Source organism: Numida meleagris, chromosome 17 (genome assembly GCF_002078875.1).
Source record: "Numida meleagris isolate 19003 breed g44 Domestic line chromosome 17, NumMel1.0, whole genome shotgun sequence".
Lineage (NCBI taxonomy): Eukaryota > Metazoa > Chordata > Aves > Galliformes > Numididae > Numida > Numida meleagris.
In genome coordinates, this window is record NC_034425.1 from 10,425,797 (window position 1) to 10,450,157 (window position 24,361).

At 42.0% G+C, this 24,361-nt stretch overlaps 2 protein-coding genes across 7 annotated transcripts in view; both read right to left on the reverse strand.

Moving 5' to 3' along the window:
- On the reverse strand, positions 83–6,100 carry SLC25A19 (solute carrier family 25 member 19). Of its 2 annotated transcripts, XM_021415008.1 has the most exons (7): positions 5,978–6,100; positions 5,626–5,757; positions 4,987–5,142; positions 4,030–4,200; positions 3,087–3,270; positions 2,374–2,504; positions 83–1,168 (listed from the first exon to the last, which is right to left on the reverse strand). In XM_021415008.1, the coding sequence occupies exons 2-7, from the start codon at positions 5,749–5,751 to the stop codon at positions 968–970; spliced, it is 969 nt and encodes a 322-aa protein (XP_021270683.1). In that variant the 5' UTR covers positions 5,752–5,757; positions 5,978–6,100; the 3' UTR covers positions 83–967. The 2 variants fall into 2 exon arrangements, with proteins under 2 accessions (XP_021270683.1, XP_021270682.1); XM_021415007.1 differs by having other exon boundaries at positions 5,626–6,090.
- Positions 7,333–24,361, reverse strand: part of GRB2 (growth factor receptor bound protein 2) — a 50,462-nt gene continuing 33,433 nt past the window's right edge. For all 5 annotated transcript variants that reach the window (XM_021415125.1, XM_021415126.1, XM_021415127.1 and 2 more), the window contains 4 exons: positions 19,299–19,396; positions 14,087–14,209; positions 11,571–11,739; positions 7,333–9,611 (listed from right to left, as the gene is read on the reverse strand). In XM_021415125.1, the coding sequence (XP_021270800.1) occupies positions 9,426–9,611; positions 11,571–11,739; positions 14,087–14,209; positions 19,299–19,396 (576 nt within the window). In that variant the 3' untranslated portion in view covers positions 7,333–9,425. The remainder of the gene's footprint in view (positions 9,612–11,570; positions 11,740–14,086; positions 14,210–19,298; positions 19,397–24,361) is intronic.

Genomic DNA, 24,361 nt, shown 5'->3' on the forward strand with positions numbered 1-24,361 from the left:
TAACACCCTGATTATTGTAAAAATGCCACAGGAAACTGTTTTTTAAAAAACACTTCAGTAGTTTCCACAGGACTTTCCTTCATTGTTCCAACACAGTTTAAATTAAATCTACACTGCATTTGTTCACTCACTGCACTGCAGCAGGGAAACAAAAAACCATGAAGTAATTGTGCGCTGAAACCTCACAGAGTGGGATTCTTCACCTGTGGGTTTATTTCTAAAAAGCACAACCAAGCCAATGCAAAATCTTGAGAGACAAGACATGCCAGAAGAGAAACTGACACTTAAGATACAATCAAGCTGACCAGAGTTGAAGTAAGAACAAGCTTGAGTTAGCTTGATCCACTAAAAGATGCTGTGTTTACGACTCGCACAGCCAGCAAGCTGTAATCAAGAAAAAATAACTGGCAGCAAAGAAAACAAAACCCAAGCATCTGTGCACGCTGAAGTGGTTTTAACTATCTTTTCAACAGTGGTACAGTGCTACCTGTGCAACACAGAGAAAAGAATATGCTGTGAACCACAGGCTACAAGGAAGAAAATAAAGCTGTGCTAATGCAGTGCTAAGAAGTGGCATTATGTTGGTGAGGCAGCACTAGCTATCCAGGACACCTCTCTGTGATCCAGGGCAAGCACAGGCATTCACCCAGTTTACCAAGTGTCTTCTCAAAGCACAGTCTCTGCTAGGTAGTTAGTTGTATGCTTGGTTCCCCTCCTCACTAAATACATACTCGTACTAGGGGAGACAGAACAAAGAAGTGCTCTGTTTAACCGCCTCCAGTAAAGCAGTTCATTGCATTTAGCAGAACTGCAGTCACCTTCATCTCCTGCTTGGACCCAGGACATCATTTCCTATGGGCTAGTGCAGTTCTGGGAGCTCTGACATTGCCAGCATGATAAAGACAAAGTAAAGCCTTCAGTTTCCCTCCTGCAGGAGAACGCCAGGTAGCCAAAGAACAAGCCCCTCTCAGCCTTCCTTCCTCTTAGGGCTGTCAGCGTTCTTCAGGGCACACAGCAGGCTGCAGAACAGCTCATAGGTAAAGAAGATGAGACCAGTAGAGACAGCAGCCTTCAGCAAGCTGGGTGAAAGGCCCTTGAAGAATCCACCCAGGCCCTCCTCTCGCATGATCTGCCTTATGCAGTCCAGTAGACCCCTATACATCCGCACCTGGGAAAAAATTGCAGCAAGGTTAAAAAAGAAATCCAAGACAGCCTACCTGGAAAAGAATACAGAAAGTCCCAGATAATACCACAGAAACATAATCTAGACATGCAGCCCAGAGATGCTTTTCTTTTATTATAAATAACTGAAAGTTTCAGAGAGTCAGTTTGTTAAGTGTCAGTAGAGGGAAAGTATGTATTTTGCGTCAGCAATGGCTTAAGTAGATTGTTCTACTGGAGGTAAATAAAGTCTTTATGCTACAATGGCATGCATTATTTATGGTGCGAGTTTGTGAAGCACTTATTTCAGATTCTGCTGCTACTGGTTTCCATCTTCTTCACTCTCTAAGGGACAACTTCTCTGACAGAAGAAAAACACAGCTACAGAGCTTAGAAGTCTATAAATTAGCTATCTGCATGTCATCATGCCATACCATGAATGTTTAACGTCGTGACACATCAATGCTAAGAACAAACACTGTACCTCACTGGAAGAAAAGAACCACCCAGTGTAATAAGTTAAGATTTCAAGAGTTTCTTGAAATGCAGACTGATTTGACTTTCAGATCCAGGGCATTTGAAGGAAAAAAGAAGACAACTACTTTTCAGGGAAAAACAGAGACAGCTTCTAGAAAGATCTGTATTTGCCTTTAAGTGTATTTCCAGGTGCGATGAACAGTGATTAGGAACACCAGAAGTATTTAATGTGCTTTGAACTTCAGGACATTCTGATACATAAGATGTATGCTGAATACTTTGTTCCCATTCCTTCTAGCAAAACATTAATTTCAGAAAATGATCCTGAGAGACAGGTGATCCCAGCATAAAGCTAGTATAATCCTCTGCCAGCTATTTGGTTCCGAATCACAAGAACAGGCAGCAAGTAGAAGAATAAAGGAAATTAAAACTCCTTTGTCTGCATAACTCATCCTCAGCTCCAAGACAGCTTAACTGATGAAGATGGATGACAAGGCAGAGCACAGGTATACCGGACCATGTCATAAAATAATCCAATATATTCAAGCAGCTATTCCCATTACTAAGTGAGAACAATGCTTAGCTCACAGAAGCTTCCTAGAAATTGCCAACCCATATACAAAGACAACGAGTACTTCTGATGCATCATCACTGCACTCTAGTGATGACTCGGCTCTGGACTGTCTTGATGTGAATCCAGATCTGTGAAAAACAGAGAATTCAAACATTTCTTACCTGCCCAAAGGCTGCTCGGGCATGCTCAAAGCCACCCACCTGCAGCCGTTTTTTGATCAGGTCAAAAGGGTAAGTGAGGGTTTTACTGATGATTCCAGCACAGCTGCCACAAACAAGGTTTTTAACATTGCCTGAGAAGCAGGAAGAGGAGAAGATAGCAGAGAGGGAAAAAGAGGATTAGCAGTGACTTCAGATTGAAAAGTTATTAAAAGTAAATCAAAACTGCTTCTTAAAAGAAGGAAAGCCAGAAAGACTCTTTAAAGTTACACCATCTTTTCTGCATAGTTTAGACCACTGAACCTCAGTCTGTATTCTTCCACACTGGGCTCACAACGCCGACTGGAGCCAGAATGTAACATCTCACCTTGACGATTACACTGATTTATGATTTTGACCTACCAAGTGGCAATGCACAAAAGAAACGGTCACCAGCTCAAGAAAAAGCACCGTGGGCTGTTGACACTTCACTTTCCCATCTAGCTACATTTCCTTCATGACCATTCCAAACATGAGGTGCTTGAAAACTTAATTCCACTTACACTTGTAGTATCTCTGCAGGGTTATGAATGAGAGGTGGGGAATTTAGATGCTTTTAAGAGGTTGCATAGAAAAAAAATGATAGGAATGAAAACTGAGCTTATCTCAGTCTCCCAAAACAATATTCACCATCACTTTCTTTTAATATCACAGGTATAACTGTCCTAAGCACCTACCTCCTTCTTTTCCTTCATCTGGAATCATCCGTTCCGAAAACTGTTGCAGGATGTTGTAGAAGGAGAACTGGAAACCAGCATATGGGAAGACAGCAATGATTGTAGGGGTCAGACCTCTATAGAAAGTCCGAGGCCCTTCTGTCTGGTACATGGTCACCACTGCATGGTGAAGGTTGAGATAGATCTAGACAATACAGAAGACATTGACTTGCCAGTGAAAGAGGCTTAGAAACAGCAAAGCCAAAGGTCGGGATACTTCTTGGTAAAGAGGATAAGAATTTCCCTCTGTCTAAAATACAACTGACTGATTTTCAGCACAGAGCAAAGAACAAAGTGGTTTTGTACATCTTCATGCAGTATTCTCAGCTAAACCCTTGTGGCTCTTATAAGTAAGCTGGCAATTTAAACCTATGCCTGATCCACAAGAGACTAATTCATATGAGACAAACTCATATGTGTCTAGTTACTACAGACCTAATCAGCATGGAGATCAACTCTTGCATAAGTAAGATTAAGAAACGCAGGTAAAAAGCTTCAAGTATCATCCTCATCATCAACTAAACTTCAATCCGTGTAAGTTGAAAGTTTCAAACACGTAATGTACAGCAGACTAAGGATTATTTTCTCTAACTGGCCAATAGCCAAAATGAAAATTGAGTTATCCTTGAGTTATCCTTGTAAGGACAACTTTGCCTTTCTGGATCACCTGTCAGAAATCAAACAAAAGCAGGACCAGCAAAACATAATTAAGAAAGCTATGCCAACAGTACAGAGGATATCCTGGCCACAGCACAAACATTGCCCAGTAACAGCACCTGCTCCTTTACATTAACCCACTGTAAGCATACACAATTATGTATTTTTCAAACTTCCCGTTTTCAAACAAATAAAACATTGCTACTGCTATGGCTTATAATTCCAAACATCAAATCCTTAGCCATACCTTAGGCTCACCCTGAGCAGCAAAACGGGTACGTAGTGTGTCAACAGGCTGAACTGCAACAGTGGCTGTGCAAGCTGCCAGTCCACCACAGGCGAAGTGCACAAAGGAATTGCGGACATTGTATGAGGTGACGTTGTGCACCAGTTTGGTCAAGCTTTCAAATGCCATGAACTTGCAGAAACAAACATGCACAGGTCAAGGAGTCATTTATTATCACTGACACAGATCTCCTGCTCTTTTTTCATTTTACTAAGAGCTGCACCCACAGCTGATAACCACCTCCTCTATCCATCCTTCAAAAGTTCTTCAGTTTGCAACCTGCTGGAGCACGTGCTCAAAGAATGCCTTGTAAAAATCACTGAGCAGCCTGAAGAATGCTTGGGGTATTGCGATCTCTGATATTTCTGGTACATCTTGCATTTAGAACTGCAAAAAACATATTTTAATGCTCTCTCTATATACTGAAAATTATTTACTATATTACACACATGCTGCCCATTACTTTTTCAACCAGTGATCATAAAATATGTTGCTGATACTTATAAATTAAGCATAGCAATACTGTGGAAAATGCTGTCATCAGCCTCACTGACTTCACTGCCCTTACAGCTTGCTAGGAAAATGTGAATCAACGCAAAAAACTACACATGCTTGGCTTATATAGTTATGACAAGTGTCAGGAACAAGTAGGGCTTGTCTTTGACACCAGGGAACTGATAATGAACTGAGTTTGCTCTTACTGTGCTCCACACGGGCCAAGCAGAATTAAGCTGCGTTCAGAAAGCTTGGAAATATTAACTTAGGAACTGGACATCAACATTATTTAACTATACATCTTTGAGACTAGAGATGCCTTGAATCAGATCCATGTTAACCTAGACCTTTCTGCATTGGCTCATTCTGTCAGTCTGAAAACAGTGTCTATACAAACACTGGGCCTGTCAGATGTCATCTTACCTGAACAGCTCCATAGCCAACTGAAAGGAACTGTGCAGGAACGTGACCCTTCCAGAAGGCTAGCATACCCTCCTCCTGGAAGATGCACCTTACAGCTTGCAAGATGCCATGATATTTAGCCCCCGGAGTTTTGGAGGAGAGCCGCTCAATTTGAAGCTGGAGGAAAACAGAACATATGTTCAATTCCAGATCATGTTTCAATGAGGTTCAAGCGTCCCATGCAGGAATTCACAACCCCAACAGCCAACCAAAGCTGAGTGAAGGCATTCTGCATTCCCTCAGAATCATGTGTAGAACTGACTGGGATACTATTCAGAAAGGACTCTGAAGAATGAGAACACGCATACTACATTAAAGTAACCAATAAGGATGATAGAGAAATTCAATTAAGTGATAGAGATTGTTTAGGAAACGAAGGAAGGAGAACAAACAATGAAAAACACAAGGCGCCATTCAACCATACAAGCTATACAAACGGAAGCGGCGGCCTCAGGTTAGTCCTACTGCCTCGAACTGCGTGCAGCATCGGTGAAGGCTGACAGCAGATTTATCATGCTCCGGGTTACACAGGTGACCTGTTCACCCGGTACTGAGTGAGCTCTGCTCTGTGACAGATGTGCCCCCAAACAAGTCAGGTACCTGAAAGCGGATCTTGATGACGTCCAAAGGGCTGATCAGGACCCGAGTGACGAAGCCCGATGCTGATCCTGCTGCAGCTGCTTCCACCGTGGAGACACACTTGGCCTCTGGGTCATAGCCGACCATGCCTGCCTGCTGTCACTACAGTGTCAGTAAGGAGCCCCACTTTCCCACATCGGGGCTCTGTGGCCCCAGGCACCCTACGCTAAAAGGCCCGCTACCCCTTACAGCAAAACCACACCGCACACGAAGGGCCAAGAACCCCACATCCTCCCCCCGCCAGCACGGGGCCCCAGGAGATCCCCCTCGTCCCCAAACAGCTTCTCCTCGCTCCACGGGCCCTGTATCGTACACCGGAGAAGCGCGAGACCCAGCTCCGAGCGCAGCCGTTGCCTGCCGGGTGTGCCGGGCCCAGGCCGGCGTTAGCCGCCTCCTGCCCCGGGCACCTCCGCTGCCCGTTGGCCGCCGTACTGCGCCTGCGCGCCGCGGGACACGCTGGGAGTTGTAGTCCCGCAGCGGGAGGAGAGGTGGCTCGGCTGCCCCCCACCCTGCTCCGGTTTGGTTCTAATGCAATGGCTACGCAGAGCGGGCAACACGAGAACACCAACAGCGCAGGGGCTGATGATAAAGGCAGTTGGATTTAGGGGTTTCGCACTCTGACAGCGTTTTTGGCATCTGGGTCAGTAAAGTTGGAAAATACCTCTTCTGTGGTCTTACACATAATTACAGTAGCAACAGACATTTTTCTTTCCTCTTTAAAGCAGAAGGAAAGAAAGCTTTGCTCAACTTTTCATTGGAGGCCCAAGGTATGAATAACACAGTTTTGTGCAATACATCCTGCTACAGCATTATAAAATAAAAGTGCCCAAAGTTACAACCCATGCTGTAAATTATTTAAATATTGTCTTCACTGGTACAAATAGAAAAATACAGAACGAATAATGGGAATAACACTGGCATTTCTGAGTCATCAGTATGTCTTGACTATGTCTGCATTTGAGCATAAGTAAGAGGAATTGCTGAAATACAGTTTTGTCAGTGGACGTTTTCCTATCGTATTCTAAAATCCAGTGCCTAGCTCAGAGGCACTATCTGAACATAAGGCTGGGAGGAGATGCAGATCCAGAGTAGCAGCTGCCGACAGGTAACAGCAAGCACCTCATTAGAATGATCACTTCCACTGCTTCAGGCAACAAGAGAAAAATAAAAATGATCTGTAAGGCACTGGCCAAGCAGAACTAACCTTCCTGTGGAAGTCTGAGCTGTAGCTGCTATTCTTACAGAAGCTCATCTTTCCCTCTGTCCTTCAGCGAGATGCTCCAGGAATAGCTAGTATATCATTCTCAGTATATCATTACTGCCTTCTTACTACATTAATCAGCACCACAAGGACACTCCACTCATTAGGAAAAGCGCTTAGGAAAAAAAAAGCAGAAGAAATGTTTAAGTGCCACCCCAAAATTCTGCTAATAGATTCTGCACTGTTTTCCTATCTGACAGTGAACCAATACATTCCTTTCCCCTTTCTTTGCTATTTGCAATAGCATAAACGACACAGATCTTGGTTGACTTAAATTGAAAGAGCAATGAATTTAGCTAAGCTAAGCTGCTGTGATCCAGTCATGATGCTAGTGAGTATGAGCACTTACAAATTAGCTTCATCAGCTATATTCTGGTCAGCTGAAATAACAGACAGATGCTCAAGTGAAGAATTCAATGTATATTTATTATTCACAGTTAATTACTATCTACCAAATGCTGCTGCAGAGTTAAGGATTAAGTACATAGGCCTTTTTTATTTAAACACTGATTTTTTTTTTTAATATATATATACACACACAAGACATATGTCTGCAAGGTTGCATGATATACACCAATTCCAAAATAAGGAAACAATCAAATGGTCCAGGTGTAGAATGCCATAGATTCTTTTTCCAATCACTTTAACAAAGAAGGAAGAAAGTGAGAGACAGCTAGCAAGGAGGGGGGGAGAGAAGTAATGCTCTACAGGATAGCTCTCTCTTTCATCTGCTGGAAAATTAAAGTGTAAGGCAGAGTTTGTCTCAGAAATAAAACATTTGTAACATTTAGTACAAAAAAGGCACCCTCCAACAAAAGACTGCCTGTACTTAGGCAGGGCAGGAGGAGCTCTCCACTGCAGTTTTTGGATTTGTTGTTGGAGCAAAGGGATCCAGCCAAATGGCTCTCAAAAGGAAAAATAACTCAACTGAAGACTGGCACAGAGAGCAATGCAGTTTGATTTCTTTCTATCCAATTTAATGTCACACTGCTCTGGTGGAAGAGCAAATGGCCACAATGAAGGCCATTATGAGAAGGGGTGGGGATTATTGTCATCACACAGCCTGCTGTGAATGGGGAGTCTAACAGTAACACTGACCTGAGGAGGGAGGAGGAACTGGAGAACAGTGATGCCAACCCCACTTTTCAAGAGCAACACGACTGCACATACTCCCTATCCAGGCAAAAGAGACAGGTCGATTACATGCATCACACAGAAACATTCACTAATAGCAAAAAAGGTTTTCAAGCACTGTTTCTTGAGGTTTTTCTGCATTATAAAGTTTTCCATCAACGGAATGTACATTTTGTAGGACATCTCAGGACTACTCTTTCCCAAATTTCCCCCCTTAACCCTCCCTCTCTCAAATATTCTTCCTCATTTTCCCTGGTCATATCTTTCCCCTTTCTCTTAAATCTTTTGAGGCTTCTGGTTTCAGCTTCCCATGTCTGAGCAGCCTAAGCTGCCAATGAATGCCTTCTTTTTTTTTTTCCTCCAACAAGGAAAGTCAAAGAGTAAGTCAAATCTTTAGAACAAAGCTCCAACTCTGTAGATTTTTCTCAAATATCCATTGATAAAGCCACCCTCCTTTACACCTTTCACCCAAAAGTATTTATTTACACGTAGGCAGAAAAAAGCCCTCTGAAAAGCTCTGGACTGTCCTTTTAACTTAAAAAATAATAAAAAAATAATAAGGGAAAGGCACTATGGAAGAAATTACAGAATGTGCTCAACCGTACACATTTAAGAAAAAAACAAAAAGGCTGTCAGCACAGCAATAACAGACTTCAGTTCTAATTTGGAGTTTCTGAAAGCAGCTCTGTGACTCAAATAAAAAAAAAAAAAGTCACACAACTCTTCTCCCTTCCTCGGCTTGGAAGCTGCTGAGCTTCAGAAGAAAGTGCCAAAGGAGAAGAGACAGAAATTAGAGCAATACCTCATCTTCACCAGGCAAGAAGAGCTGAACGTTGAAGGCAAGAGCAGAGACTGTTTTTTTTTTTGTTTTTTTTTTTTTNTTTTTTTTTGTTTTGTTTTTGTTTTTTTTTTTTTTTAAAGGCAGGACTGTGGATTTGGTTCTCCTCTCACGTCCCTTCATGTCAAATGATCCATTTACAGAGAGAAAATACCAGCAGAGTTTCTCCCTTTCCCTTTAACTGCATGGCTAGGATTTTAAATGGCATTAAAACTTCATGCCTGGACAGAGGAGGAGGGTGAAACAAGAAGTAAATGAAAGGGGGTAACCCAGGAGCAGCTGAGGAAATTTGTTATTTTCATTTTTTCTCTTTTTTTTTTTAATGATAAGTTTTGGTGTTTTAGTTGAACTCTTCTCCCCACTCCCTCCCACCCCCCCAAAGTTCCACACTGTGAAGGAGGATCACCTCATGGTGAAAGGTGACTCAGGTTTTATCACCGTGTGATTTTAGGTCACTGGCTGCAGTTAGGCTCTGTATGTGTATTTATTGTTTCTCTTGTTTCTTTAAATAATCTCTAATATTTATCTCTAGATGTTCCGGTTCACTGGGGTCACATAGTTGCGTGGAAACATGCCCGTCTGTCCGTGGCAGGCTCCCTTCCACCAGTTGGGGTCAGAATTGTCAAGGACTTGAATAAAGTCTCCACGGCGGAAACCCAGCTCTCCTTCCTCCTGGGGATCAAAATCAAACAGAGCCTGAACGTACGTTGGTTGCTGAAAACAAAGAAAAAAGATGTGTAGAATGAGAATCATCCTCAGCACTCAATACATCTGCTTCCTCAAGCAGGATGTTAACTTATACCAGATTTCAACAGTGAACATTTGGGCTGTTTCATTTCCCTGAAAGCCAGCCTTCATCATCTGTAGCAAGATGATTAAAAAGGAAAGTACGGTCTACAGAAGGTCTTAGGGCAAGAAAAAAAACAACAAAAAAACAAGTGTTATGGTTTAACCCAGCAGGTGGCTAAGCACCACACAGTCATTTACTCACTCCTCCCCTTCCCAATGGGATGGGGGAGAGAATCAGGAAAAAAAAAAAAGACAAAGTAGAACTCATGGATTGAGATAAAACTATTTAGCAAGACAGAGAAAAGGAAAAAGAATAATAGTTAATGACTATATATATGTGAATGTATATAAGAAGTGACACACAAGCAATTGCTCACCACCTGCCAATCAATACCTCCTCTGCACGGGGGCTCCCAAGCAGAGAAAGAAAGAGAGATGAATTCCCATCCCTTTAAAAACTTTTCTTCCACATGATGTCACACAGTATGGAATATCCCTTTGGCCAGTTTAAGTCAGCTGTCCTGATTCTGTCCCCTCTCATCTCCTTGGGTCCCCTGTGCCTCCTAGCTCCTTGTGCCTCCCCTCATGGGTAGGAGGGTAGGAGAAACTGAGAAAACTGAAGCATTCGTGGCTCTGTACAGTACTGCTCAGCAACAACTGGAAACACTGGTGTGTTATCAACATTGTTTTTACCTAAAACAAAAATGCAGCGTCATACCAGATACTATGAAGTAAAACAACTCTGTCCCAGCTGAAACTAAGACAATAAGTTTCTGTGAAAGTGCCAAATAAAACCAGCAGATGTCTCAGATGTTCTAGTATTTATTTTCCAGTGTTGACAACTTACTATAAAACTCCATGCTCTACTGAATTATGATTGTCTTCTTGCTTATTGGCCCTGATTACACCAAATGACAATATGAGTATTACTAACCTACCTAGCCACTGTAATACACAAAATTCCTCCTCAAAATTGAATGTTGGCATTCTATACATTTTCCTTAAACTGTTCCAGTATCAGAAAGTTTTGCTATAGAGTGTTTTGTCTGGTCAGAAAATGCTTCCATTCCTACAGAAAAGTTACAAGTTCATTTAAAAATGCATTTGCATTCTTAAAACTAGGAGTCTGGAAAGGTATCTTCATGCTGTTTGCCATTTTCAGCCAGCTTTTTTCTCATTCTCTGTTCATCACTGACCAAACAGTGCAGAGCCACATGTTAATTCAGACGAACTGTGGCAAAGGCTGACCACAGCACCCACAGAGCAGTACAAGTTTCCACATCTCTTCAAGCTAGAACTAGAACACTGCATACAGAGGCAGTTGTATCCAACCTAACATTTTGTTTGTCCTGGGAAATGGAACAAAACGAAGATAGATACAACCTGATACTCAGCAGTAGTTTTCCAGATCCTTTTTACATTTGCCAAGTTCAAAACATATGCTACTACCTGTAGCCACTTCTTCAGGCAAGACCACTACTAAAATTTCACTAGCTATCGAGGGGTACAGCTCTTGCTACAAACCAGTACAAAACTGTGCTTTCTTACTGTGTCCTAAACCAGGAGTAAACATATTCTTAACTCACAGTAATCGGATGATCTTACTTCAACAGTACCCATAAACATTAACACGGGCCAAGTGTTCAAGCAGCAACAATAACACTGCCAGAAATGGATACCGGGAGTTTTAGCAGATGGACTGTGCACAAACATCCAGATTATTTTCCAGTACAGTTCTGGCAGCAAGATCCAAAAATACACTTCCACAGGCAAAAAAAAGTCAATTTTTCTCCATCCTTATTCATATACCCTAAGATACAATTCCAGTTCAAACCGTGGTTGCAACAGTTTAAGAAGTATGCTCTGAGGAAACAGCTCTCTTACCTGTGGCACCTGTTCAATATCCCGTAGAAATATTTGCTGGTTTCTGGAGACAGATGTGGATCTGTGATAATCTACCAGCTCATTCAAAGAATTGAACTTCACCACCCAGAGGAAATACTTGCCAGCCCCATCTCTAAGCACCTTGAAGTGCTGCACATCATTTCCAAACCTGGGAGGAAGGAGCACACAATACAGAAAAGAACATTGTTAGTCACTGAGCACTCTTCCAGGATTGTGAGACTTTACAGCAAAAAGGTCATTCAGGACATAGTTGGTGACAATGACAATGCAGGTATCAATTAGTTGCTGTGAAGATGATATTTGAAAACCATTTGGCAATTGTACATTACAGAAATCGGTAATCAGAGACAGACTTCAAATACTGAATTGATTTTGAAAAAACTCTGCAAGCTTCATACGCACTCTTCTTAATAGTAGGACTTCAGTTTAAAACCAGCTTTTCAAACCACCCTGAAGCTGCAGAAGTTTGAGGCATTTTAGTCAAGGATTTCTCGTGTCACAACACTCATCCAAGGTTACATGCACAGTGACAACTGTTTTAGACTGTATCGCTACATTGCTAGCGTCAAATACATGTATGTTTTGATTCATGTATGCAGTCATCAGAGTTGCTGAAGACAATGCACTGAATGCGCAAAGGCCACGGACCACATGTGAGGTGAGAGGTCACATTAAAGTAGTTGCACCATAGCACCCACACTCCACATGCCCAAATACAAGATTTTGAAGTTGAACACTACACATGCTTTAGTTTAGCTTTTCAGACACAGAAAACGATTCAAGCCAGTTTAGGCTTGCACTACCCTTGCTATGGACCCGTACTTTGCATAATCTCAGTCCCTCCCTCACACAGTACCATTTAAACACACAAGTGTCAGTCCCACCATAGGGAAACTGCTAAGAAAAGAACTACCACAAGTAGGGCAGGACTGTCTCTTTTGGAAGCTAGCTTGAACTTATGACTTATGAAAAAGGATATCTTGCAAAACAGACAGATTTCTCCACTTCTGTTTTTCTGACAAGGGATGGCATTCAACTGACGCTACTTTTTCAACAATTTTATTCTATGTAAAGTGCAACTCCGAAGAGGTCTACGAGGACTTTCCAGATGAACAGCACACTGCTACTTCTACTTCAGTCTAAAACAAAAACACTGAAAACAGGTGGGGAGTATATGCCCCACTTGGCATGAAGAGCTTCTACACTTCGGTTGAAAGCGTAGACATTGTCTTGGCTACAAATATAACATGAAACAATCAATGAGTACTGCCTCTGCTGTCTCCTCTTCAACCTGAGAGATTCTCATCATTTCAAATCCTGCAAATGACTTCTTAGGAGTGAGTGGAGGAAAGCTTTTCCCAATTAATCCTCTAGAAAAAAAAACAACTGACAAACTACCACCAGGTGGCAACACTAAGCTAACAAGACAGGCAGAGCGACACAGTTAAAACCTTAGGTTTCGTGAAGGAATGCAATTTCTGCAGTGAAGCTTCCATTCACATCAAGCATTCCAGCTCAGATTATTGTACCCATCAGAAGTATAAACATCTCTCTAAACTGAGTGGCTTTAATTCAATTTGTTGGCATGACTCAGGGCTGCTGTACAGGATGACAAAACTTGGGTACAGCCCAAAGAGGAGCAGAAAATACAGCAAACAAGGAACTGTGCGTGAATAATCTAAATATCTGATCGAGTAATTCTAAAGAAAATCCTGTTCATTTCTGGAAGGAAAGGGGAAGATTACAGAAAGTTAAGAAAGACAAAAATCAGCTGCTGAGGACAGAATTCCTTCCTTCCTATCTTACCTTACATCCCATACTCCTGTAAGTTTCTAATACCTCTATTTTTATTATTTATTTTTATTTTATTGTGAGATAGTTAGACATGGCTCACATCCTATCAGGAACTGCTGCTCATTAAGAGCCAGCACTTCTAGAAAGGTTATACAAGGATGAGAACTGTTCCTCCCTCCTTCATTGTTACTAGACTGAGATTCTTTGTGAATGTGGAATGCATTTGAGAGACAGGGAAAAGGACTCTTTTTATAGCTCCATGTCCCAGTGCTAGGTAACATGAATATCCCCAAAGCATGTGCCAAGCAGTCATGAAAAATATTTGGAAGTGTACTACCCAAAGACAGAGTAACAATTTGTGCTATGGAAGAGGGAACAAAGGAGGATGGAAGGGAACATGTACACACTGGGCACTTCATAGCTGTAAGGAGGAGGAATGGGATCCACAAACAAATTAACAAATAATCCTGAAAACACCTAAGTCAGACAGCAACACACCACCAGGTCAGCTATGTAGGGTCATTACAAAACAGAGCATATTTATACTTCCTCTTTAATAAGGACAAAAATACATATCATTGGAAGAACAGGTATGCTATCTGATTATTGCTGTTCCTCAGCACTGACCATCACTTATCCATGAGTTAAAATGAGTATCAAGTGTCCTGATTACCACACAATTGCTTCTGGGTACTACTTACTTGACCGAGAGAGAGAAGTCCCCAGGAGCACTCTCACTCTCCCTGATAAGGAAGGCACCATCGTGTCTCTGTTTGCCTAACATCTCTTCAGCCTTTGCTCGAGGAATCTTTCCAAAAAACCATCTGTGGAGTAAGCAAGGAAAAGAAAATAACAAAGAAAATTAAGAAGTTGAAATGTCGCATGAAAGAGCCCAACAAAGGTATACACGCTGAGGTGAAATGATTCCTAGCAGAAATTACTAAACTGCACTTACCTCACTGCTAATTTACTACAGGCTACTGAACTATGCAGCTTTTCACATTCTGTCCCGGCAATGAAGCTACCATGACTTGATGAGCACACGCTCACAACAGCCCTATTTCATCTAATTTAGGGAAGCAGAAATGTGGTAAGAATGAAATCCTTCATTTAAAGTATTTATTTTCAGAAGGAAAAAAAAAAAAAGAGTATTCAAAACACAGCGTTATTATCAGTTTTGCGCCATACTCTACCTATACATGATGTTTAACATATGCAATGTCATAAAAAGCTAACATGCACAGCTGCTTCACAGTAAAGTACTACTTTGTGAGACTAAGACCACCCTGGGAGCTAGCTACAGTCTAGGACAAAGTTAAAATGTCTGTCAATGGTCTGCACTGGCATCTTAGTAACCAGGCCCCATAACCTAAGGACAAACATTAAATGTCTAGCTCAGGCAATAAACTCAACTCCTAACATTTCCTCTGTTACTAAGGGATAATGTCTCATGTCTATACCTAAACACACAAAATTTTAATTGCCTTAGCTAATTGTATGATGCCATCAATTCAGATATGACAAAGCCCATGCTTTTGTGGCTAGTCAGTGCTGAACTTCTCTATGATACAAAAGCATTTGCTTCACTATTATTACCCAAAAATAATCAATGGGGAGAAAGTACACACACTCCTTTATTACTTAGGCCTCCTAAGGAGAAGCCACTCATGCCTTAGTCATCGCAGATGACACCAAGTTGGCAGGAAGTGTCAATCTGCCTGGGGATAAGAAGGTCCTTCAGAATGATCTGGACAGGCTGGATAATTGGGCTGAGGCAAATGCGATGAAGTTCAAGAAGATCATGTGCCAAGTCCTGCACTTTGGCCACAACAACCCCAGGCAACGCTATGGGCTCAGGGCAGAGTAGCTGGAAGACTGTGCAGAGGAAACAGACCTGGAGATACTGGTTGACATTTGGCTGAATATGAGCCAGCAGGGTGCCCAGGTGGCCAAGGCCAATGGCATCCTGGCTTCTATCAGAGGTTGCGCAGCCAGTAGGCGCAGGGAAGTGATTGTCCCTTTGTACTCTGCCCTGGTGAAGTTGCACCTCAAGTACTGTGCTCGGTTTTCAGCCCCTCACTACAAGAAAGGCATTGAGGCCCTGGAGCGTGTTCAGAGGAGTGCAACAAAGCTGTGAGGGGTGTGGAGCACCGGGCTGATGGAGCTGGGACTGTTCGGTATGGAGAAGAGAAGGATCAGAGGTGACCTTAATGCCCTCTACAACTACTTGAAGGGAGGTTGTAGTGAGGTGGGGTCTCTTCTCTCACATTCCGTCTGCCTGACAGAAAGGGACCTTGGTGTGCTGATGGACTGTCAGCTGAATATGAGCCAGCAGTGTGCCCAGGCGGCCAAGAAGGCCAATGGCATCCTGGCTTGTATCAGGAATAGTGTGGTGAGCAGGACTAGGGAAGTAATCCTGCCCCAGTACTCGGCACTGGTGAGACCCCACCTCCAGTACTGTGTTCAGTTTTGGGCACCTCAGTACAAAAAGGACATGGAGGTGCTGGAGCAGGTCCAAAGAAGGACAACAAGGCTGGGGAAGGGCTTGGAGAATATGCCCTACGAAGAGCGACTAAAGGAACTGGGGCTGTTTAGTCTGGGGAAGAGGAGGCTGAGGGGAGACCTCATTGCTCTCTTCAAATACCTGAAAGGTGATTGCAGTGAGAGCAGGGTTGGTCTCTTCTCACTGGTGACAGGTGACAGGACAAGGGGAAATGGCCTCAAGTTGCGCCAGGGGAGGATTAGGTTGGATATCAGGAAAAACTTCTTTACAGAAAGGGTTGTTAAGTACTGGAACAGGCTCCCCAGGGAGGTGGTTGAGTCACCATCCCTGAATGTGTTTAAAAACTGTTTGGATGTGGTGCTTGGGGACATGACTTAGTGGTAGACTGTTAGAGCAGTATGGTTAGGCTGCGGTTGGACTTGATGATCTTGAAGGTCCTTTCCAACCTGAGCAATTCTATGATACTATGATAACTAACAATAGGACAAGAAGGAATGGCCTCAAGTTGCGCCAGGAGAAATTCAGGTTGGACATTAGGAAATACTTCTTCTCTGAGAGAGTGGTCAGGTGCTGGAATGGGCTGCTCAGGGATGTGGTAGAGCCAGTTCTATCATGTAGAAACCTTAAAAAAATTTGCACTGGGAGTTCAGTCACAGGTTTCTTCACAAACATCACAGCTGTAGAAACAAGATACAGAACAAGCAAGGAAAGTTCCCTCAAGGCCTCTGTCTCATTATAAGAAGACTGCTGAGTTGGGCTTGTAATTTAGTTCTAGAAAAGATGCTGAAAATACTTGTTTTAGTAGCGTATTTTCTTGTCTTCTCCTTCAGACAGGACAATCCAGCAGCTTTCACAAAAGCAGTCACATGAAATGGCTGCAGCATGGAAGCCAAATCAGAATTTGACAGCTGCATAGAAGTCAAATCCACAGGCTGACCATCTCTATGGCACTAAGAGTGAACCTACATCAGGCAGCTAAATCATCAGTACTCACTAACACCCTGTGGTCACAGGATTCTTATCCCAATTTACATTTGCATTTCCAGACTAATCCACGATTAAAGGCAAACAAAGGCTGAGCAGAAGGTCACAGAGTGTGGGAAAAGCAGAACAATCTTCACAACCAAAAAGCACAGCTTTCAATTCTGAGTAACGGATCACACAAGAGGGATGCACTTACCACAGCCTTTAACCAGACAGATGACTGAACTCAGAGGGTAGTACTTAATAACAACAGCTCCACTCAAAAAAAAAAAAAAACCTACACAAAACCAGTGTAGGTTTTGGTACAGCAAGAAGATGGGCTCTGTTTCAGAGACAGTTTTGAAGCTTCTTTCTTCAGAGAGGTTGAAGCTGCCATGAAACCAGCTTCCCTCCCCAAAGTAACAACAATCTCTAAAGCTAGAAAAGGACTCCAGTACTTGATTATTAGACTCAGCTTCTTGGTACCTGAGATTGTGGCACAGCCAGCAGAGGAACATTACCTGTCTCTCACTGCACTGTGCTGCCTCCAAAATCACCCAAGAGAAATCATTATGTGAAGGTCTTTCAGAATTCTAACGCAGTATTTTGCTTCCCAGGATGGTGGTACAGTTGTCAAAGACAAGAAAGCCCTGAATTTTGCCTCTGCCAAGTGTTACATAAAACAAACTTTATCTTACGATTTTAGATATCCTGCCACAATTTGTTTACCAAGTGTTTCAATTCTGTTCTCAAATAATTATCAATTACTCGCATACTACTTGTAAATGAAAGCCTCAGATTAAAAACAAAACAAAACCTCGCTCTTCTCTGTAAAATAGAAATAAAATCTGAAAAAAAAAGAACTTCTATTAATCTTCTTCTTGAAGCCTCAGAAGTGCACGCTAGTTTTTCCCCTCAATTTTGCCAAATCATTATCAAGTAGAAGTGTACAATTTGACTAATGAAAGTAACATATACAACATAACAATATAAACATTTCCGCCAACTGGTTCCAACACATTTTAGCTTAAGTAGGAAGATTAAGAGATCTTCCACAACCCATACAACTACTGCAGTTTTACGACTTTATTGTAACTTCAGTCACTCACAGAGTAACAGAGGGCTGATTTTAAATATAGAAAAGATGAAGAGAAAGAAAACTCCACAGGTCAAAGAAAGTAATTTTGAAGAACTACTACCCACTTACAAACACGGATGTAAAGCACCAGAATTGTTCTGCACATGTCGATCTTTGCAACAGAATGATTGAAAAAAAAAAAAAAAAAGAACACAGCACATCCAAGAGAATTAGACCAAGGAAACTGACATTCCCAGAGCTTCCCTATTAAATGGCCAAACTTGGTAACACTTTCTAACACTCATCTCCAGCTAGCTTTGTAATGTAGGTGAAACTCATCCAGTCAGCACTGCAAAACCAAATGCAGCTATTACTTCTGATGCTGCACTGCAAGAGGGAGATGTGTCAACTGGTACAATGGAAAGTACACATCACACTCAGACTCCTTTCAATCAGCAGCTCAACAATTCTTTTGGCTTCACTTAACGCAATCATTTTAGCTTGGCTCATTTCTTCCACATAAGCTATAATTTTTACGAAGTAAGACTTCAGCAATATCTTTAGAAGCAGTTGATTAAGAATACAGACATTTGGACACACCACATGTCTGATCCAGGCCATTTCAGAAACAGCAAGTTCTTGCCCTGCCCCCTATTAAACAAAAAGGTAGTCCTATCCTCTGAATGGCACAGCTGTGCCTTTACAGGAAACCTCCCTGCCCAGAGTTTCCTGCAGCTCTTCTCTGAGTATCATGCCTATACCTACTTATACATTCACTTTGTTAACTGATACGCAATTTGGATTAACGCTCTGGAACCCAGGTGACCCAGATGGTGACTATGATGTGCCGCACTTCCCTTTCAGTCTCACCTGCTAGGAGTTAAAAAGAAAACTGGAAGATTTACAAAATACAAGCAAGAAAGAACACAGTTTAAGACTAGAAATGGAGCTGGAGGATTTAAGTCTCAGATCCTTGGACAGGCCTAACATTTAAAGGCATTTTCAGTTGTTTTCTTTCTAAATTCTCTTGAGAAGTACTCACACCTCCTTCCCACAACACTGATACCAGTATAAGAAAAGGAACATTCTCTTTCTTACACTCAGTCGGCTGGCTGAAGTTTGCTTCTGTATACCCTGCTGGACTACTTAGAGAGCTCTGCACTACTGCTCAGTAAACATAATACTATGCAAACTTTTGCATAATTTCCCCGGGTTGTTAAAGCACTAATGAAGACTTCCAGCATTGCTGACACATGGAACTAACACCATCCAGATGCCATCAGCAGTTTAAATGTCTTCAAAAGAGGTCAAATTATCTGTGCTTAAAACCCACCAAACTCACAGGCTCTATCACCAAAGCTCTACTTACGGATGTGGTTTCATTTCTATGTAGTTCTTGGGAATGAAGCCATCCTTTCCATTGAGTTCTGCCTTGTACCAATTCTGATCGCATTCTTCATTCAAAACCTGAAGGAAACAAAAAATAAGCTTACCACATTTCAAGTTGCAGCAAAACGGACAAAGATACTAGCTTACTCTTTCCACCTGTGTGTCAAAGATTGCTCATGTAAGATGAATCCCTTAAAAAACATGCTATCAGCCATCCTGCTCCACTGCATTTTATGAGCCTTCAGAACAACAAGGTGGATCAGTAATTTAAAATAGCCCAAACTCCATGCTTTAGTACACGAATAAATATTTCAAATCATACTTTCTCTAGAAATTTTGTTGCTTTATTTTTCATTACATTTCTGCCAAGTGGTACAGTGCAACAGACAAGGCAGGCACACTTAACTAAAAATAGCCTCTTGAACAAAGGAGTATTAGGTTCTACAAAGAAAAACACGCTATTGTTGAAATTACCTCTCCCCAAAAAGATTTTATTTGGGTTTGGAAACAAACACACAGATCCTGCTCACCTCCCCCCACCCTTTCAAAATTAAACAGCACAGCAATACTTCTTCTCCCAGCATTTTCATTCCTCCTCAGTTCTTTGATGTCATCTTTTTCCTTTCCAACATGAAAACCAGATCTGAGTTTAAAAAAATACTTGCAGCCTGAAGTCAAAAAAGCATCACATGATTAGCATTGCCTGAACATGGGGAGATGGGGAAATGTAAAAAGAAAGTCAACATGAACGCAGCTCCAGAGATCACAGAGTACACGCACAGATACAGTGAAGATATGCACCAAAAACACCTTCATAAGCCATTTTTTCTTTTTTTATTTTTCTCTGTTTCCTTTCTTGGAAGAATAACACAAGGAAAAAAGGAAAAGTAGACAAAAATCTCCCTTAAAATGCTTATAGCTGATGCAAGTGTTTCAGAAAATTAAACTCCGTGTCAATTTCTGCTGCTTTTAAAAAAACCTGGAAAAAACAGGACACTAACACTCTAATCTGCCTCATTACTGATTGCTTGATCTAAAAAACAAACAAACAAAAAAAGCAACAAACTAATCACCTACTGAAATGAAACCCAGTGAAGCAAAAAGAAAACAGAACTTGAAATGCCACTGTGAATTACAGTAGATAATAGTTGTTCATCTGGCTGTTTCTTAACTCTCAGCCAAACAGGATGCATGCCTCAGAGCAGAGCAGCAGTGTCACATCCACACAACTTCAGGTGAGCAAAAGATACGCATCTTTATGATCCAGTTCAGAATTTTCAGCTGAAGAAGAGACTTAAGTTTTTTTTTTTTTTTTTTTAATACTTAAACCATCTTTTGTGCAGTTACTACTTCAAGTTTCCATTTACTTACAAGCATTACAGCTCAGTCATTCAGCAAGGATAATTTGACCACAGGTCACGAGGAGTTCAAGTATGGCTGTGTTAAAGGCTCTGAGGTAAAAGCTTGCACACGGAGAACTAACATTTATCAGGTGACGTCTGCTAACTTGGCTATCAGCAAGAAATCTCCGCACATGTCAACTGCAAGACAGCATTCTGTGCAGAAATTGATGCAATTCCAGAATACAAAGTTCACGCAGATGACAGCAGCAGGTAGCTCTGGGATACTAAGCAGGGAACATGAAAGCGAAAAACAGATATGTAAAAAAAGTGAATTGTATAGAGGCTAGAGAAACAGAGGCAGAGGTTGAAGCCCTGATCCTCAGCTCGGTCATACAAACGGCTGCATCAGAAGAGGAGTGGATACCAGGCTGAGGGAGGTGATTGTCCCTCACTACTCTACCCCTGTGAGGCCCCATCTGGAGTACTGCATCCAGATCTGGGAACCCCAACACAGGAAAGATGTGGAGCTTTTAGAAAGGGTCTAGAGGAGAACCATGAGTATGATCAGAGGGCTGGAGCACCTCTCCTATGAAGACAGGGTGAGGGAGCTGGGCTTGTTCAGTCTGGAGACGAGAAGGCTGCAGAAAGACCTCTTTATGGCCTTCCAGTATCTAAAGGGAGATTATAAACAGGAAGGAAATCAACTTTTTACACAGGTAGATACTGACAGGACAAGGGAAAACAGTTTTAAACTAAAGGAGGGAAGATTTAGATTAGATGTCAGGGGAGAGTTTCCCACTGAGAAGGTGGTGAGGTGCTGGAACAAGTTGCCTGGAGACATTGTGAGTACCCCACCCCTGAAGGTGCTCAAGGGCAGGCTGGATGGGTTCTAGGCAACCTGATCCAGTGCTTGATCCAGCAGCTGGCAACCCTGCCTGTGGCAGGGGGGTTGAAACCAGATGGACCCTGAGGTCCCTTCCAGCCCAAGCCGTTCTATGATACAAAGATTTTGGCGCAAAGCTTGTATGATCAGAAGTTTGGTATTATATGTCCTAGGAGCCACCACAGTAGTCACTGTACAAAGTAACAAAAATACAACATATTTTGATGTTATTTCTAATAAGCCAAATCTTATGCAATGACTGTGTACTACAAACCCATTTCATTACCATTATTACAGCGCAGTAAAGGGATATGGCAGTCTGCTCTTTAAAAAAAAAAAAAACAACAAAACCTGTAGTTTCATATGATGGGTATTACCACAGATCTGTGCTTTTGGCAGCAGGTATCAAAAATACCAGAAATTCTAAAGCCCAACTGTACATTATTTCAATGAGTTTTATCTGGCTCTTAAGACATGCTAATAGATTTGGAGGAGCCAAATCACATAGGGCTTGGGGTACTCATTAGTGCTTGTCCTGAAACCAAATGCCTCTGCAGCGCTTCCTGAGTGGCATGCTATACGTTTTGTGATAAAACAAAAAACAGCTGGATGAAAGGCACAGTAAGATGAACTGCCTAAAAATATCCACACACAATCCGTTCAGGGGGCTTTCACTGTGATGATGAATCCTCCATAGCTCCCCTCTCCAGGAGCTTGCTTTGCTCCAAGGACTTTTTGCTGCTTCACAATAGACTGACGTATCTCCATAGCTGGTTGCCCGTTTTGGAATTATTTCAACCATACAGAATTTACTGTCTTCTTTAGAATGCTATGTTCAAATCTCATTTAAAGAAGAGTCACCTCCACAACACAGATATCCACAAAATCAATTGTTCTGACAGTGTTTCAAATAAGCATCCCTTGAACTGCTCCCAAAGCTTAGTCAAGCAGAAGTGACTTGTACTGCAGTACCTTAAATTCAGGACAACTTTGCAGTCAGGAGGCAGTAATTGTGGTAGCTGCTACAAAGTTTTGTAGCTATTGCTATGACAGCTACAAAACAGTCAAAATTTCAGCTTCCAGAAGAGTTGAGTTGCTACCAGCCACTACAGAAATGCAATCGAAAAGTAAGACAAGAGCACATAAATCTTTTCGCTGAGGCATCTAGCCTAGATGTTTGCATCTAACACTGCTCTCATTTTTCTTTTGTAATTAAACCCATGGAAATGACAGAACAGATCTTAAGTATAAAGAGGAAGGGGAATGATTGTTTACGAGGGGGGATATCAACAGGACATGGGGGAACGGTTTTAAACTGAGAAAGGGGGACGGGAGATTTAGGTTAGATATTAGGAGGAAGTTTTTCACACAGAGGGTGGTGATGCACTGGAACAGGTTGCCCAAGGAGGTTGTGGACGCCCCCTTCCCTGGAGGCATTCACAAGGCCGGGCTGGATGTGGCTCTGGGCAGCCTGGTCTAGTGGCTGGCAACCCTGCACACAGCACGGGGGTTGAAACCCGATGATCTCTGAGGTCCTTTTCAACCCAGGCCATTCTATGATTCTGTGATAATTAAACCATTTTGTTGCAAAATATTTTAAGCATCCAGTCAGTCCAGCTAGTCCATATCTCCAGCTGGCTTCCAAGAGATTTCCAGATACTTATCAGGATTGCAATTTCTTATCTGGATACTTCAAAACCAGATCTACACCTCTAAGGAAAATATTCTTAACTTAAACTATCCTAAGATTTTTCTAGACTTCCCAAAGCTATGAAATCTAGTTTAAGCATTGCATCTATCACTGGATTTTGCTTCAAGAATTCCCCCATGTATAAATAAATGCAGATAAGTTAAGCAACAAAATTAAACAAAGATTACTCCAAATCAAGATAACCTTCGGAGTCTGAAAAAAAAAATCTAAAAGGCAAAAATACTTATTTTTATCTTATCAACTGTTACAAATTGCTGCTCCTTGTGAAGGCCAAAACATAAAGCAGTTCTTTGCAGCCAGCTCCTATGTCTGCTATAGATCCAGTCAAGCCTGTTACAGAGCGGCTCTTCCTTTCCACAGTGGGGCATCTGTGCTGGAGAGGAGGAAGAAGGAAGGATATTTTTACCCATTACATTTGAACACATACTGCCATGTGATGTCCTCAGTCTGTAGTCTGCCCTGTTTTACAGTAACCGTGGTTCAACCGCTGCCTGCCAGTTTCCTAGTTTGATAACAGATCTCTTACCAACAAGAGCCCATCTGTTCCCATGGAAATGGAGAAATGGCACCACAGAAGAGCTGCACAAGGCAATCATGAAGCTTTAATCAAAACTGCTCAAAGGACTCCCAGCTTTTTTTGATCCTATACGCATCAAATATTTCTATGCATAGCTTTTCTGTCCTGATGAGCCGCTGCATGCTAGGCTTGACACTCTCAGTTTCAAAAAACAAAACCAGGCCTGTTCTACTGTTCTTGCAACAAACAACCCCAAAACTTACATACTGAAGACTTAATAGTCTCACTTAATTCAAGTTCTATCTAGGCAGAGTGGATGCAGAGTGGACAGGAGCTGAGTGAGGAAAAATGCAGGTGTGTGGACCTGCAAAGAGGTAGTGAAAACCAAGACCCAAGTGACTACAAGTGGGAAGAAAGAAAATGGGGAAGCAGGAGTGAGGGACTCTGCTGAAGCTTAGAGACATTTATCTTCTGATGACTGGCTTGTTTGGGTAAGCATACAAATAGAAGCTGGGACCTTTAATGAATAAGATGGAAAGAAAGGTCACTTTCAGGTCAGCCAGCCAGGTTAAGCTAAGTCTACACTGAT